This window comes from Labeo rohita, chromosome 15 (assembly GCF_022985175.1).
Source record: "Labeo rohita strain BAU-BD-2019 chromosome 15, IGBB_LRoh.1.0, whole genome shotgun sequence".
Taxonomy (NCBI): Eukaryota; Metazoa; Chordata; class Actinopteri; order Cypriniformes; family Cyprinidae; genus Labeo; species Labeo rohita.
Window position 1 is genome coordinate 16283919 of NC_066883.1, and position 15220 is coordinate 16299138.

Genomic DNA, 15220 nt, shown 5'->3' on the forward strand with positions numbered 1-15220 from the left:
AGTTTGTACTGTATGTATTTGATTCACTTAAAGGAACTGATTTGTATGAGTCATATATTCATGGATCAACCAGTTAAAAGAACTGGTTTGTAAGAGTCAGTTGATGATGAATCAGACTACACAGTTTGTATTTTTTTCATTCACTAAAAAAGAACTAATTTGTGAGAGTCATTTATTTATGATTTAGACTACACAGTTTGTACTGTGTATTTTTTTCATTCACTGAAAAGAACTAGTTCGTAAGATTAATTTATTAATGAATCAGACTACAGAGTTTGTACAGTGTATTTTTTCATTTATTAAAAGAACTGGTTCATAAGAGTCATTTTTTCATGAATCATCAGACTATACAGTTTGAACTATATGTATTTGATATACTTTAAAAAACTTGTTTGTAAGAGTCATTTGTTAATGAATCAGGCTGCACAGTTTGTATTTGATTCGCTTAAAAGAACTGGTTCGTAAGAGTCAGTTGATGAATCAGTCTACACAGTTTGTACTGTATGTATTTGATTCACTGGAAAGACCTGGTTCATAAGGGTCATTTATTCTTGAATCGGGCTACACAATTTGTACTGTATATTTCTGATTCTCTTAAAAGAATTGGTTTGTAATAGTCAGTTGATGATGAATCAGACTACACAGTTTGTACTGTGTATTTTGTGATTCTCTTAAAAGAACTGACTTGTAAGAGTCATTTGTTCATGAATCAGACTACACAGTTTGTACTGTATGTATTTGATACACTTAAACTATTTGGTTCGTAAAAATCAGTTGATCATGACTCAAACTACCTTAGTCATGCTGAATGTTTTTGATTAAAAAAAAAAAAAAAAAAAAAAAAAATGTATTAATCATGAATACATTTTTGGCTGAACAAGAGATCCTGCACAAATTCATTTTTGTTGATAAGGAAAGCACCATCACAGAGCTCCAATAACTGACGGCCCCAGCATTAGTGGATAAAGAGCTCAAGCTTCAGGTTTCTTACAGTCTAGACCTGCCACAACGGAATTTTTCACTATTTGAAATAGTGGCTCAATCGCCAAATTCCCTGGCTTCTCATCAGGTCAGCGCTTCTTTCTAGGGCATGCAAACATACTTGAAAACTTGCATGAGCTCCTCATTCGCAATTTCCTAAGCTTAGAAAGCCAGGAAATGAGATCAGCTGGATGTGTCTTAATTGGAGATTGTCGTCCTCTCTGGAGCAGACGCATTGGCTGCTTCTCATACCAGCACTCAGTCTGGCTCTCTTTCATTCTCACAGTCTTTCACTCTCTTTCTTTCGTCCCTGGATAGAGCTTGTGAATTTTGTGAAGTTAGACACCCTGGGAATTGACACACAATATCCTCCAAGCAGCGCGAGAGAGCGGTTCACATAAGAGGACTCTGTTTTCTGTTCAGCGCGAGACTTTTCATTTGGCCATTACTGCTTTCTGGAGGCGTATAAAACCGTTTGTATTGATGCTGTTTGGAAGGATGTTTTTAGAGCTTAAGATGGCTTCAGGTAGAGAAATCAAAACAGAAAAGGGAAGAATTTAAGCTTTAAACTGTGTAAAGAATGAGCAGTGCCCATTGATTTCTGTGGAAAGACTGTAGTTCCTGTGTTTGCACAGTGTGACAGTCTCTAAAATCAGCTCTCTGTTTTTCCAGGTCTTTAAGGGTGAATTTCAGCTACCTGATTTTCTTAAAGAACAAACACAGGTATGGTAGATACTCTGCCTGTCCTTAAGCTCTTCATAAATGGCTTTTTTAAATTAATTTTGATTTTCCTCTTTCTTTTGTTCAGTAAATAAAATGGTCATTTAATTCCCATCTGCTTCCACTCACTCTGATTCTCTGCTCTTCACGTATTTTCTGATCATAACGCTGGTTAATAAGGTGTCCTGTGGTCTCCTCCAGTCTGTGCTCCTCTGATCTCATGTTTTCATTTTTTTGATCTGATCATATTAGCTGTAGATCTGTGGCCTCATTTCAAACACTCTCTTCCATAGTCATAAGCTGTTCTGTTGTCTAGAAGGCCTATGCTGCCCCCTCTTGGACAGATGATAGGAATGTTTTGGGGTGATTTTATAGTGTGTCTTTGATCATCAAAATATGAGTAGAACTGATTTTAAGAAAATGAACAAATCAAGGTTTTAATATGAAACTTAATATAAAGAAAGTAATATTCAATTAATATTTTAAATGTTTTTAGTACAGTGAAAATGACAAATAAATAGAAAAAAAAAATGTTTTTTATTATATCACAGATCAATTCCTCACACAGTAGATATGAAAATATTTTATAGTTTAGAGGGTGTTGAGAAGTTTAAAGAGATAGTTCACCCAAAAGTGAAAGTTCTGTTAAGGAGAAGTCAATTTCCAAAACAAAGATTCACATATAATGTACTCACCCCCTTGTCATCCAAGATGTTCATGTCTTTCTTTCTTCAGTTGTAAAGAAATTATGTTTTTTGAGCAAAAAATTTCAGGATTTTTTCTCCATATAATGGACTGATATGGTGCCCCGATTTTGAACTTCCAAAAAAGCAGTTTAAATGCAGCTTCAAACGATCCCAAATGCGTTTGTAAACGATCCCGGCCGAGGAAGAAGGGTCTTATCTAGCGAAACGATTGGTTATTTTCATTAAAAAAAATACAATTTAAATTTAAGTTAGGGTATGTTGAAAAACTCCAATCTTTTTTTCTCCCTCAACTTTCTACATCGCTGCAGAAGTACCCACCCAGTCTTTGCAAAATAAACATGCAAAGAAGATCAAACACCCTTAACAAAAAAGGTAAAACAGCAATATTGGACCATTTCGAAGTTGAGGGAGAACATAAGATGAGAGTTTTTCCACATACCCTAACTGTCATGAACCGGAACAAAAACTGTTGAGGCAGAGTAAGATGAGCGTTTGGCATTAAAAAGTATATAAATTGTATTATTTTTTTAAAATAACCGATTGTTACGCTAGATAAGACCCTTCTTTCTCAGCTGGGAACTGCATTTGGGATCGTTTGAAGCTGCATTTAAACTGCATTTTGAAAGTTCATACTCAGGGCACCATATCAGTCTTAATTCAGCTATGGAGAAAAATGCTGAAATGTTCTCCTCAAAAAACATAATTTCTTTACGACTAAAGAAAGAAAGACATGAACATCTTGGATGACAACACTGTAAAAAATAACACAATTTGTTGAGTCAGCTTAAAATAATTTGTTACCCTGCTGCCTTAAAATTTTCAGTTGAGTCAACTAAAATAAGTTTAGTCAACTTGAAATGTTAAGTTGTACTAAGTAACAACTTAGATATTTGTGTTTGCTGAACTTAACAGATGGGTAAGTAACCCAGCTGCCTTAAAATTGTAAGTTGAATCAACTCAAATATCTAAGTTGTCACTTAGTATAATTTAACATTTTAGGTCGAATAAACTTCTTTTTGAGTTGACTGAACTTAAAATATTAAGGCAGCCAGGTAACAAATAATTTTAAGTTGACTCAACAAATTGGTTTTTACAGTGAAGGGGGTGAGTACATTATATGTGAATCTTTGTTTTGGAAGTGGACTTATCCCTTTAATTTCTCACCCTCATGTCATTCCACACCTGTAAGACTATTTGACTAATGAATCGCTAACATCACCTAACATCACTGAAGGAATGCTCAGAACGATACAAATACAGTGAAAACTGTTCATTCACACATTACATTAGGCTGTTTCCACACATGTGTAACAGATGTTTCTCTTATCACAGCTTCAGAAGTCCCCAGAAAAGCCAAACCCAAGTTAGGAGGAGAAGACGGGAGCTTTGTCAACAGAAGTGAGTTATTATCATCATTACTGGCAAACTTTGCTCCCTCTTTGGATCAAATAGTGTTTTGAAACATGATTTACAGTACAAGAGTCATTTTGAGGAAAGGGAAAATTATTATTGTTACTATTGTTGTACTATTGTTTTTAATATTATTAATAAAACAAAATGTCTGTGTTTTGTTTTTTTTGTTTTTTTTATTGTTTGATATTTCTGGCATCATGTTTTAAAGTATTATTCCAGAAACAGACTTAAAGGGACAGTTCACACCAAAATGAAAATTACCCCATGATTTACTCACCCTCAAGCCATCCTAGGTGTATATGACTTTCTTCTTTCACAATCAGAGCTATATTAAAAAATGTCCTGGCTCTTCCAAGCTTTATAATGGCAGTGAATGGCCAATAAAGTGCATCCACTATATAAGAAATACTCACAGTGCTTTGAGGGTTTAATAAAGGCTTTCAGAAGCAAATCCGATGCATTTGTGTAAGAAGCATATCCATATTTAAAACTTTATAAACCATAATTTCAAGCTTCTACTAATTGTTGTACATGTGTTTAAGAGAGAGTGGCGTTCCAGCAGATGATGTAGGATGTAGGTGTAGTGTAAGCTCCGGTGAGAATATGTAAGGCCCTTTAATTTGAATTGCGGAATCCAGTCATAAAAATGGAATTTACAGTTGAACGCGGAACCTCACAGAATGTGTCAGTTTGGACTAATTAATCAAAAGTAGGGCATTGCATTTCAATTAAATCGTGATATAGAATAGTATCTCTAAATATTAAGCTGTAAAAAGACTACTTAAATATGAATCCTTTATGTTCTGCATGTCTCCCGGTCTGAATGAATGAACGGCACAGAGGCTCAGTTTTGTTTACTACTCATACTGAAGCACGTTTGACGCCGTCTCATTAAATGTGGACATAAATACACAATACATAAATGCGTAAATACATCTCTAGAACTGCTCTGAGAGTCACTTCATCAACATTTTGCTGTTTAATTTGAGTAAAACTAGCGTCATATGATACATACACAGAAATCTACAGGAATTCACGGCAACCCGTCGAAAAAAGGTTCAGTTTAACTTGAAGACATTATGCCAGAAATAGGCCTATATTATGATTATTTAGTAGAATGTTTGTGATACTACTACTACTGTTGAAAATATAATACAACTTTATCTTTTAAGAAATAATCAGACAATATTTCTTCCAAGTTTAAATTTTAGTAGTAAATCCCATTGATTTGCCATTGTTTATTTTTAAAAGATTTAAACAAGATATTTAAAAAAGATAGTTATTTTAAAAGATAAATAAATCAATGTTTTATGCCTTCATTTGATAACCAGAAAACATTTCATAAGGCTATTGTAAAAATAAATATAAGGTTTTTTTATGCATTCAAATAATTAGACATGCTAAAACAATAACAATAAAACATAAGATGAGAAAAGAATAAAACATTTAATTGAGCTATAAACGTAATTTTGTTAAACTTTTAATAAAATTATGTTAAATTGTATAAGTTTCATGATTTTAATTAATTAGACATGCTTTTTGATTAAGGGGAGACACTGCAGGCAAAAGCGCTGTTAATGTACCTGTCAGGTTTGAGATTTTGGGCTTTTTGGTTTTTCATAAAGTGTTTTTTTTCACACTAGTGGAAAGTAAACATCCAAAAAGACCCTGTTAAGTGTTGCTTTTATAGCACTTTGTAGCAGTATTTGTGTCAATAGATTTTTATTGCAATACATATTTTTAAAGGCCGTTTTTTCTCCTACACTGAGCCATAAATCTCCACTTCAGTAACACTTAAACACACCAAACTTTACATTTTAGTCCTGTCTATATCCTGAAGGTTTTTACAGAGGGATTTGTTCACATATAATTTGCTTGATTTTATACATTTTATTCCCCCAAAAACTGTAAAAAAAGTATATATTTTTTTCTTAATTAAAGACTGACAAAAGGAGATGCCCAAAAATCCTCTAATATGTCAAAAAATTAAACAAGAATTTTGCATATTTAAACCTTGGAAAAAAATGGCCTCCAGAAAAATAAAAATGGGAAAAAAACTAAATTTGGGAAATTAAAATAAATTGAATTTGGCAAAAAATAACACGGATTTCATAGGGCCTTAAATATGCTAGTCTCCTGAGAACCAAGTTTTGCTTACAGCAAAGGAAAACCAGCCTCCTCTTGGTTTATATTGATATATATTATATTCTCTGGCATTTTTCTTTACAAATCCTCATTTTGTACTTGCAATGCAGACCACATTTGGGATCGTTTAAAGCTGCATTTAAACTGCATTTTGGAAGTTCAAACCTGGGGCATTATATGCAGAAATGTTTCGTCGAAAAACATAATTTCTTTACGACTGAAGAAAGAAAGACATGAACATCTTGGATGACAAGGGGATGAGCACATTATCTGTGAATTGTTGTTCTGGAAGTGGACTTCTCCTTTAAGTCCTGAATACACATTTAGCAAACAGACGTCACTGTTCCCTGAGAATTATTTGTAATATGTGTTATTTTCTGATGCAGGCTATGAAAGCCTCATAATATGGCACTCAGGCCTTCATTTGCTCACATTCTGTCATGTCAGCAGAAGTGACAGTGACGTAGCTGCTCTTTCACTCAGCTGCTGTGCTCTCGCTGTGTTTCAGGGCTGAGTAGAAGCAGATGCCGTGGGACCATGATGGACTTGCGTCACCCCCGCTATGCTGGGACCTCCATGCATGGAAACATTCACACAAACACACACACATACACACAGGCCTCTGGACCCGGACCACTCTTTAGAGGACAGTTTTGGCCTTTGATGTTGTACTGTAACAATTGTGGCCTAAGAATGTCATTGCTGTTCTGAATTTTGTGTTTTCTTCTTCTTTTTTTAAGAAATCTTTTTTCCACACTGTACTCTAAGTTTCATTCATTTTCCTGGCTACACAAACCTGTGATTCTGTTATAAGAAAATACAGTGGATTTAATTAGCAGCGAGGAAATATTTATGGAGGAGCGTTAGCTTTAGAAGACGCTATTTTAATGTCATTTGTTTTATTTTCATGCCTTCGTAACGTGCAATTCCTTGGGTACTGAATGATGTGCAAGACTTCAATCTTGTGTAGAGATAGACATGCATTTTGTTCTCTGCGTTCACAATGGGAGTGACCTTATGTACATTGAGAGCTGTAATAAATGAGCTGCCTGTGTTGAACAGAAGAGGCTCATTGACATTTTCTCCACTGGCAGAGAAGCGCACATCGCTGATGTTTGTTGTTGTTTTTACGATTGTTATTTTTGTACTTAAGTGTAAATCATAATTATGTACTCTTATTTCTTTCAATGAAATAAACCCCTGAGCGCTGTTGGCAGCCAATGTGCTGATATTAGTCACATTCTTATATTAGCAGCAGAAAACCAGGTGCCTCATTCACTTACAGTATCTGTGGATGTATGATATTTTATACCATAAAGTCATTTGTCTGCCCTCTAGTGGTTACTTTCATACACTGCACACATTGTCTCTGCTAGTTTCCTTCCTTTATATCTTATCCACCTTGTTCTTAAATGCTGAAGTAAGCCTTATGGGCGAGACTTCCGGTTTATTAGAGAAATGGTAAACGGTAAAACTGTTTGCACTACATACCATTGTGTTCATAATTAAGACAATACATAAAAATAATATGGTAAGACACCAATTTGCAATATCAAGCAGCAAAACAAGCTTACAGCTAAAAATATCTGGACGTGTACCAGAAGTCAGACTTATAATATTTATTATCCACTATTAAGAGAAAAAAATAAGGTGGATGCTGTTGAAAAGTTTGGAACTGTTAAGATTCTTAAATGTCTTGAACACAAGGCTGTACGTGTTTGATCAGCAATGCAGCAAAACGGTAATATTGTGAAATTTTATGATTGAAAATAACGGTTTATTTGAATATATTTTAAAACGTAATTTATTTCTGATTGCAGAGCTGAATTTTCAGCATCATTACTCCAGTCTTCAGTGTCACATGATTCAGAAATTACTCTATTATGCTGATTTATTGTTAAAAAACATTTTCGTGATGAAAACTCTTACGCAGCTTAATATTTTTGTGCAATCTGTGTTTTCCAGGAATATCTGATGATGTTCAAAAATTATTTGGAATAGAAATATTTTGTAATATTAGAAGTGTCTTTACTGTTACCTTAATTTAATGCATAAACTGATTTGAAACTAAATTTAAATTGTATTGCCGCCAAAATTTTACATATTAAAATGCCGTGCCCGACACGAAAAAATAAGTTGGATACCGTTTACAAGTGTGGAATTGTTCAGATTTCTAAAAAAATGTCTTATACACAACAGGGCTGCATGTATTTGTTTACAGAATACAGCAAAAATGTAATCTTGTGACATTTTCTGATTGAAAATATCGGTTTATTTGAATATATTTTAAAATGTAATTTATTCCTGATTGCAGAGCTGAATTTTCAGCATCATTTCTCCAGTCTTCAGTGTCACATGATTCAGAAATTACTCTAATATGTTGATTTACTGTTTAAAAAAAATTTCGTGATGAAAACTCTTACGCATCTTAATATTTTTGTGCAATCTGTGTTTTTTTCCAGGATTGTCTGATGAATAGAATGTTCAAAAACAGCATTTATTTAAAATATATAAATATTTTTTAACATTTGAAATGTCTTTACTGTTACCTTAATTTAATGCATAAATTTATTTGAAGCTAAATTTAAATTTTATTGCCGCCAAACTTTTACATATTAAAATGCCGTTATTACACGAAAAAATAAGGTGGATACCGTTTAAAAGTCTGGAACTGTTAAGATTTTAAAAATAAATGTCTTGTTTACAACAAGGCTGCATGTGTTTGATCAAAAAATATTCTGATTTTAAATAATGGTTTATTAGAATATTAAAATGTAATTTATTCCTGATTGCAAAGCTGAATTTTCAAGCATCATTAATCCAGTCTTCAATGTCACATGATTCAGAAATCATTGCTGATTTAGTGCTCAAAAACATTTCGTATGATGAAAACTGCATCTTAATATTTTTGTGCAATCTGTGTGTGTGTGTGTGTGTGTGTGTGTGTGTGTGTTTTCAGGATTATCTGATGAATAGAATGTTCAAAAGCATTTACTTGAAATAAAAATATTTTGTAACATTAGAAATGTCTTTAATGTTACGTGTCAATTTATTGCATAATCTGATTTAAAACTAAATTTACATTTTGTTGCCCCAAAACTTTTACGTGTTAAAATATGTAAATATTTGAGCCACCTTATTTTCATTTTCTGATATGTGGAAGACTTCCGGATCATTAAGCGCTGAGTGCAGTAAACGGTAAAATGGTTTGTACTACAAACCACTGTTCATAATTAAGATAATACATTAAAATAATATGGTAAGACACACCAATTTGCAATATCAAGCAGCAAAACGAGCTGGTTTGTACAGCTAAACATAGCTGGAAGCAATGCCAGACCCATAAAATTTAACGTACCAATGGCGCGCCCGCTCTCAGCATCTGCTGGTAGGTATGTTTTGATGCTGGTTTAAGCTGGTCCTTTGCTGGTTTTTGCTGGTCATGTTGCTGGTCAAGGACCAGCATGAACCAGCAAAGGACCAGCTTAAACCAGCATCAAAACATACCTACCAGCATTTGCTGTTTTTTTCACCAGGGCTGACAGAAAAATAAGGTGAGTAACGTTAATATTACTAATATGTATTTTTCAAACTGCAGTTTAAACTAAAACTTTAAAGTTTAAAGGTCGAAGAGACTGTACACTAAGTGGCAAAGACGGCCAAAGTTTTCTGCATATGAAAATGTTTTAATCTTAAGGAACTATTTTTTTCCATAATACATGTACATTCAAGGTAAATGGTACATCCGTTACAATACGTACTTCATTCTGATGTTAGCGTCCAAACGAAAATGTACATATATATTTTAAACAATTAGAAACCAGTGCACAACGTTGATAAGGGACATAACAGTCAACAAGTAACAAAGGTTTCCCACATTCAAATTGTACAGCTCTCCAGGTTAGCACAGTCTCTAAAACCAAAGTAAAAAATAGAGTCTGAAATACAGCTGACAGTAGTGTCCTCATAGAAATCCAGGGCTTTTCTCTTTATTTACAGTGCAATAATACACGTGGAAAGGAGGATCATAAATGTCTCACAGTAGAAATGAAAAGAAATGATTTGTCTTTTATACACCTAATCAACAGTCTTCGAGTTATAGGTTAACATTGCACATGTGGATGACAAGGATGAAGATGGTTTAGAGGCTTTGGTACATGAGCTCCTGTCGGAAGTAAACCTTTCAGAAGGGCTAAAACATCCCTCGCACGCATTCAACCGGAATCAAGAAAAAAAAAAAGCAAGATTTGAGGCAGTGACCGATAGTCACGTCATAAGACCACTTCTCCCATAATCTCTGTCAGCTGTTAGAAAAAAAAAAGTACAGTTGGTTTTTGTTCTGGGGGATTTCGGCTGTTTGGAATAGCATTCTACTACTTCTGCAGTATACGGTATGTATACTAATGTGTGAATTGTCTGTATGCGTGAAATACCCTGATCACCAAATGTGTAGTGTATATCAGCACACTGCATGTGATATAATATCCCACAATGCAATGTGCTTGACTTAACAGTCCATTTCCAATAAAACTGATTCATTTTAAGAGAATGTCACAAGTTAACTTTTTAATATCATATAAATAGCTTTTCCAAAATGATGATTGGATGTCACACTGCACTGCATACTGCATATTTTTTCACATACTATTCAAAGGAAAAAACACGCAGTACTGTGTGAAGTATTCTGTTAGTAAGTATACCGCTCCAAACAGCCTTAGGCATCACTTGGAAGATGGGGAAGACAGTATGGAAGTGAATTACACTTAAAAATGTGCAACTAGTAGGCTTCAACAAGAGCAATTAAATTGCTAAAAGCAGGTCAAATTTAGTGGCATTTGTCATTTAAAGGGATTGTACACCCAAAAATGAATTACCCCTTGATTACTCGCACTCAAGCCATCCTACTGGAGGTGTATGAGACTGTTTTTTCCTTTAGACGAATGCGATCGGAGTTATATTAAAAATGTTCTTGCTTTTCCAAGCTTTATAATGGCAGTGAAAGGATGTTGAGATTTTTAAGTCCAATAAAGTGCATCCATCCATCATAAAAAGTACTCCACACAGCTCCGGAGTGATAATAAAGGCTTTCTAAAGCGTTTCGAAGCTTTTGGATAAGAAAAATATCCCAAAAAAACTTTATAAACCATAATCTTTTAGCTTTCGCTAAGCGTATTGGCGTAAAAGTAGCGTTCCAGTGAATGACGTAGGATGTAGGCATAGTGTAAGATCAGCTGAGAAGTGGCAAATGCGAAAGTGCAGTGGTGAAAGCGCAATAAAACAAATCAGTAGAGTTGGGTACCGACCGAATTGTGTTGGTGCTATCGAGTACCGATTCACATTAAATCAATCGGTGCCAAATTTCGGTACCTGAGATGTGATGTCACCCCTGCAACTTGTTCAAACACAACACACAGGGCAAACCGAAATGTTCTGAAGTGTGGTTACATTTCTAGGACCATGTCATGTGGTTTCCAATTTACTCTTTAGCGCTGGACAGCACGGAATGCATAGGTCTGTCACTTAATTCGAATCGCGATATGGAATATTAAAACGCAAAAAGACGGTTTAAATATGAATCCTACACATTCCGCTTGCCTGAATGTATGAATGGCAGAGACGCGGTTTGTTTACTACACAACTACTGACGGTCGCAGTGATTTTCTGCCTCTGCGTTTGACTATATGACGACATGGACACATTAGCTTAATCTCCAGAACTGCTGTGAAAGTCACTTAATGTGAATTTAACAGTTTTTATTTGAGAACACTAGCATCATGTCGTACTGTATATACACAAAGATCCCTGGTGAAAAAACAGCATATGCTGGTTAGGTATGTTTTGGTGCTGGTTTAAGCTGGTCCTTTGCTGGTTTATGCTGGTAATGTTGCTGGTCAAGGACCAGCATAGACCAGCAAAGGACCAGCTTAAACCAGCACCAAAACATACCTAACCAGCATATGCTGTTTTTTTCACCAGGGAAACTTTACGGCAACCTGTCAAAATAAAAGCATGGTTTAACATGTTACAGAAATATATTACTGTTGTATCACTTTTGTACAGTATAATGTACGTCTTAATTCACCTTTTTTCCTGAGTAACTGATGAGCAGCGCCATTACTGATTATAACTTCCGTTTGGGTGCTTTCATTTTCCGGTCTCCATAGAAATCCACGTTAAAACGGGGTTTAAAAAAGATAGACTGAATTGAAACTAGTCACTATAAGTAAAAATGAAAATATGCGCATACTTAACGTTATATTATTGGCTTGGAAAATCTGTTAATTTGACTAGAAACAACAGTCGGGCGAGACTTTCGCATTCAGAAAAAGGTGGATATATTCCATTTTCTGTCAAATTTAAGTAAAACAATTAAATGAAAAAAATAAGTATTACAACCAGATTAACCAATTAATTGTAAAACAAAATAATAATTTTTTTTTTTTTTTAAGAAATATTCATTTTTTCTTCTCTGACTGCTAAAAAATAAAAGGGTTTAATTTTCATTTGATTAAACATAAATGTTTAATGCCTTCATTTGACTATCAGAAAAATTAAAACACAAGAATTTCTGAAAAAAGAAAGAAAGATTGTAGGGCTCATTGTTCAAAATGTTGAAATTGAGAATTTTTTTTTTACTTATTTTTTCACTGAAAACTTTTTGTTATTACAAAGAGAGTAAAGTACCGGAAAAAAAGGAACTGTTGGGTACCTGCACCGAATTTCAGGTACCGATACCAGTACCGTACCGGTTTAAAATGTGAAACCGTACCCAACCCTATAAATCAGACGTACAAAATGAGGATTTGTAAAGAAAAATGGCGGAGGATTTTGATTTTCGAAGTCTAGAGGAAACTGGTTTTCCTTTGCTGTAAACAAAACTTGGTCCTACGCAATCCGCTGGTATGCCACTCTCTCGTGTAAAGTATGAAGTTGTAAATATAGATATTTTTCTGACACAAACGCATCACTTTGCTTTAGAAGGTTTTGTTAACCTCCAGCAGTTGTTGAACTCCATGCACTTTATTGAACTTTAAAATCTCAACACCCATTCACTGCCATTATAAAGCTTGGAAGAGCCAAGACATATTTTAATATAATTCTGATTGTATTCGTCTGAAAGAAAAAAAAATCATATATACCTAGAACTGTTAGGCTTGAGGGTGAGTTTTTCATTTTTGGGTGAACTATCTATTTAAAATCTAATTTCTGAACAGTCAGATCAGATTCAAGTAGTTCTTTTACATGATTCAGGACATGATCGAAGTTCATTTGCAAAATGACAAGTGTGAATAATCAGTAATAAAGATCAGAGATGATTTACGTATACTACCGTTCAAAAGATTGTGGTAGGTAAGATTTGTTTTAATGTATCTAAAAGAAGTCTCTTACACTCACCAAGGTAGGCTGCATTTGATTAAATACAGTAAAACTGTAATATTATGAAATATTATCATTTAAAATAAGTTTCTGTTTTAAAATGCAATTTATCCCTTTGATGGCAAAGCTGAATTATCAGCAGCCATTATTCCAGTCTTCAGTGTCACACAAAATGCATCATTTCTTTTATTATTAATGTTAAAAAGAGTTGTGCTGCTTAATATTTGTGTGGAAACCGGAACACATTTTTTCAGGATTCTTAAAAAACTAGAACAGCATTTGAAATAGAACTTTTGTAACATTATAAATGTCTTTACTGTCACTTTTGATTAATGTAAAGCATCCTTGCTGAATAAAAGTATTCATTTCTTAAAAAAAACAAATCTTACTGACACCAACCTTTTGAACCACTGTACAAGGAACAAAGCCTGAAGGCAGTGAATAAAGCCAACCAGCATCTTAGTGTCATCACACTCGTCTCATGTGGAAGCAGTTTTCTGACCCGTGGAAGAGCCTGGACCCTTTCCAGACTTTAGGACACTGAGGGAAGTGTAGTGACCCCTGATAACACCTGTCAGTGAGGAACATCACTGGGGTCATGGAGCGACAGATTCAAAGTGCAAAAGTATGAACGCAGGTCGTGAAACGTGTTACAAAGGCAACGTCAACTACTTTTATTCCAAGATCGTCATCACCACCACCATCAACCCGAAACATCGAAGGAATCGTACAGAAGAGAAGGGGCAATAGAGACGCTAAACAATAGAACGAGGTGTATAAATACTAGTACAAGATTATTGGCACAGTCCTTTTGGTCACACACTGTTTGGACGACTTCTTCGTGGCTTAGTTATTATTTAAGGGAGCTGTTGTAAAGCAGCCTCGTTTGAGGATTGAAAACTGTGCTCAGCTAAACTGCTCGACGCCGGTGTTTATTCATCGTCACCGCTAAGAGTGGAATACTTACTGTACATTTGGCGGCCTTTAGGGAAAGGAAACGGTTGCGAGCCCTGTACGAGGCTTCTCATTTCTTATAAAAGCAGATCGAAAAGGACCTGATCGGTGTGGTGTGTGCTGGAGGCGTGTACAGCGAGAAAGGAAAAAACCTCAGTCACAGTGTGCTCAAACACCACGAGCATGCAGACAACGCCAGGGTCTGACACAACGGCATTCTGTGGCAGGCAAACGATATTGAGAGTCAAGACGTCGAGGCAGATCCCGGGCAGTCTCAAGGCTTGGGCTGTTGGGAACGAGAGAAGGAGATTCGGCCAGGCGGGACTCGGTGGGCGGCAGCCTACTCTTATTCTCACTTGTTCTCGATAAGGGTCTGCACCTTGTGTACCAGCTCCCGCGCTATTCGGAGGATGTGCTGCACGTCGTGGCGCTCGGCCATCTCTGTTACAGAGGAACACAAAGAATGCAGTTATTTAATAGACTGATACTTTCACATGGCCACATGCTGCATTTCCGGTTTAAAACTTGTGTCGTGCCATGAGATTTTAAAGCTGAAGTTTGTTTTTTTGGACGTTATATTTTCTTTGTTTTATGGTAAAACAATTAATAGAAAGGGTTCTTAAACAAGGGTTCAGGGATCATGTAAGATATGACTTTTAAATCTATATTTTTGATGCAGTTTTAACACCATGATAATATTTTAAAATTTCCAATCTGATTTCTAAGGACTAAAATTGGAAATAATTTAATAAGAATCTTATTCTTAGAAATTTAATAATAAGAAGTGCTATATAAATCCATTTGAATTGAAATATATTAAAAATGTTCCCTTTCTGGTTTACATATCTAATGTTTCTGTAATAGTGGGTAGAAAAGATTAATTAAAAATATAGTCTTCCTTCTGTATTAGTTTTAGTATAATG

The 15220-nt window shown here is 34.9% G+C and overlaps 2 protein-coding genes across 8 annotated transcripts in view; one reads left to right on the top strand and one right to left on the bottom strand.

The window, feature by feature from the left end:
* Nucleotides 1-7297, top strand: part of tpst1 (tyrosylprotein sulfotransferase 1) — a 72960-nt gene extending 65663 nt beyond the window's left edge. The window contains exons 4-6 of one of the 2 annotated variants that reach the window (XM_051129233.1): nucleotides 1654-1704; nucleotides 3741-3806; nucleotides 6475-7297. In XM_051129233.1, the coding sequence (XP_050985190.1) occupies nucleotides 1654-1704; nucleotides 3741-3776 (87 nt within the window). In that variant the 3' untranslated portion in view covers nucleotides 3777-3806; nucleotides 6475-7297. The remainder of the gene's footprint in view (nucleotides 1-1653; nucleotides 1705-3740; nucleotides 3807-6474) is intronic. The other variant, XM_051129234.1, reaches the window with a different exon arrangement.
* A 5578-nt stretch (nucleotides 7298-12875) lies between these two features.
* The window catches only part of sgsm2 (small G protein signaling modulator 2), a 76385-nt gene continuing 74040 nt past the window's right edge, over nucleotides 12876-15220 (bottom strand). For all 6 annotated transcript variants that reach the window (XM_051129308.1, XM_051129307.1, XM_051129305.1 and 3 more), the window contains one exon: nucleotides 12876-14738. In XM_051129308.1, the coding sequence (XP_050985265.1) occupies nucleotides 14650-14738 (89 nt within the window). In that variant the 3' untranslated portion in view covers nucleotides 12876-14649. The remainder of the gene's footprint in view (nucleotides 14739-15220) is intronic.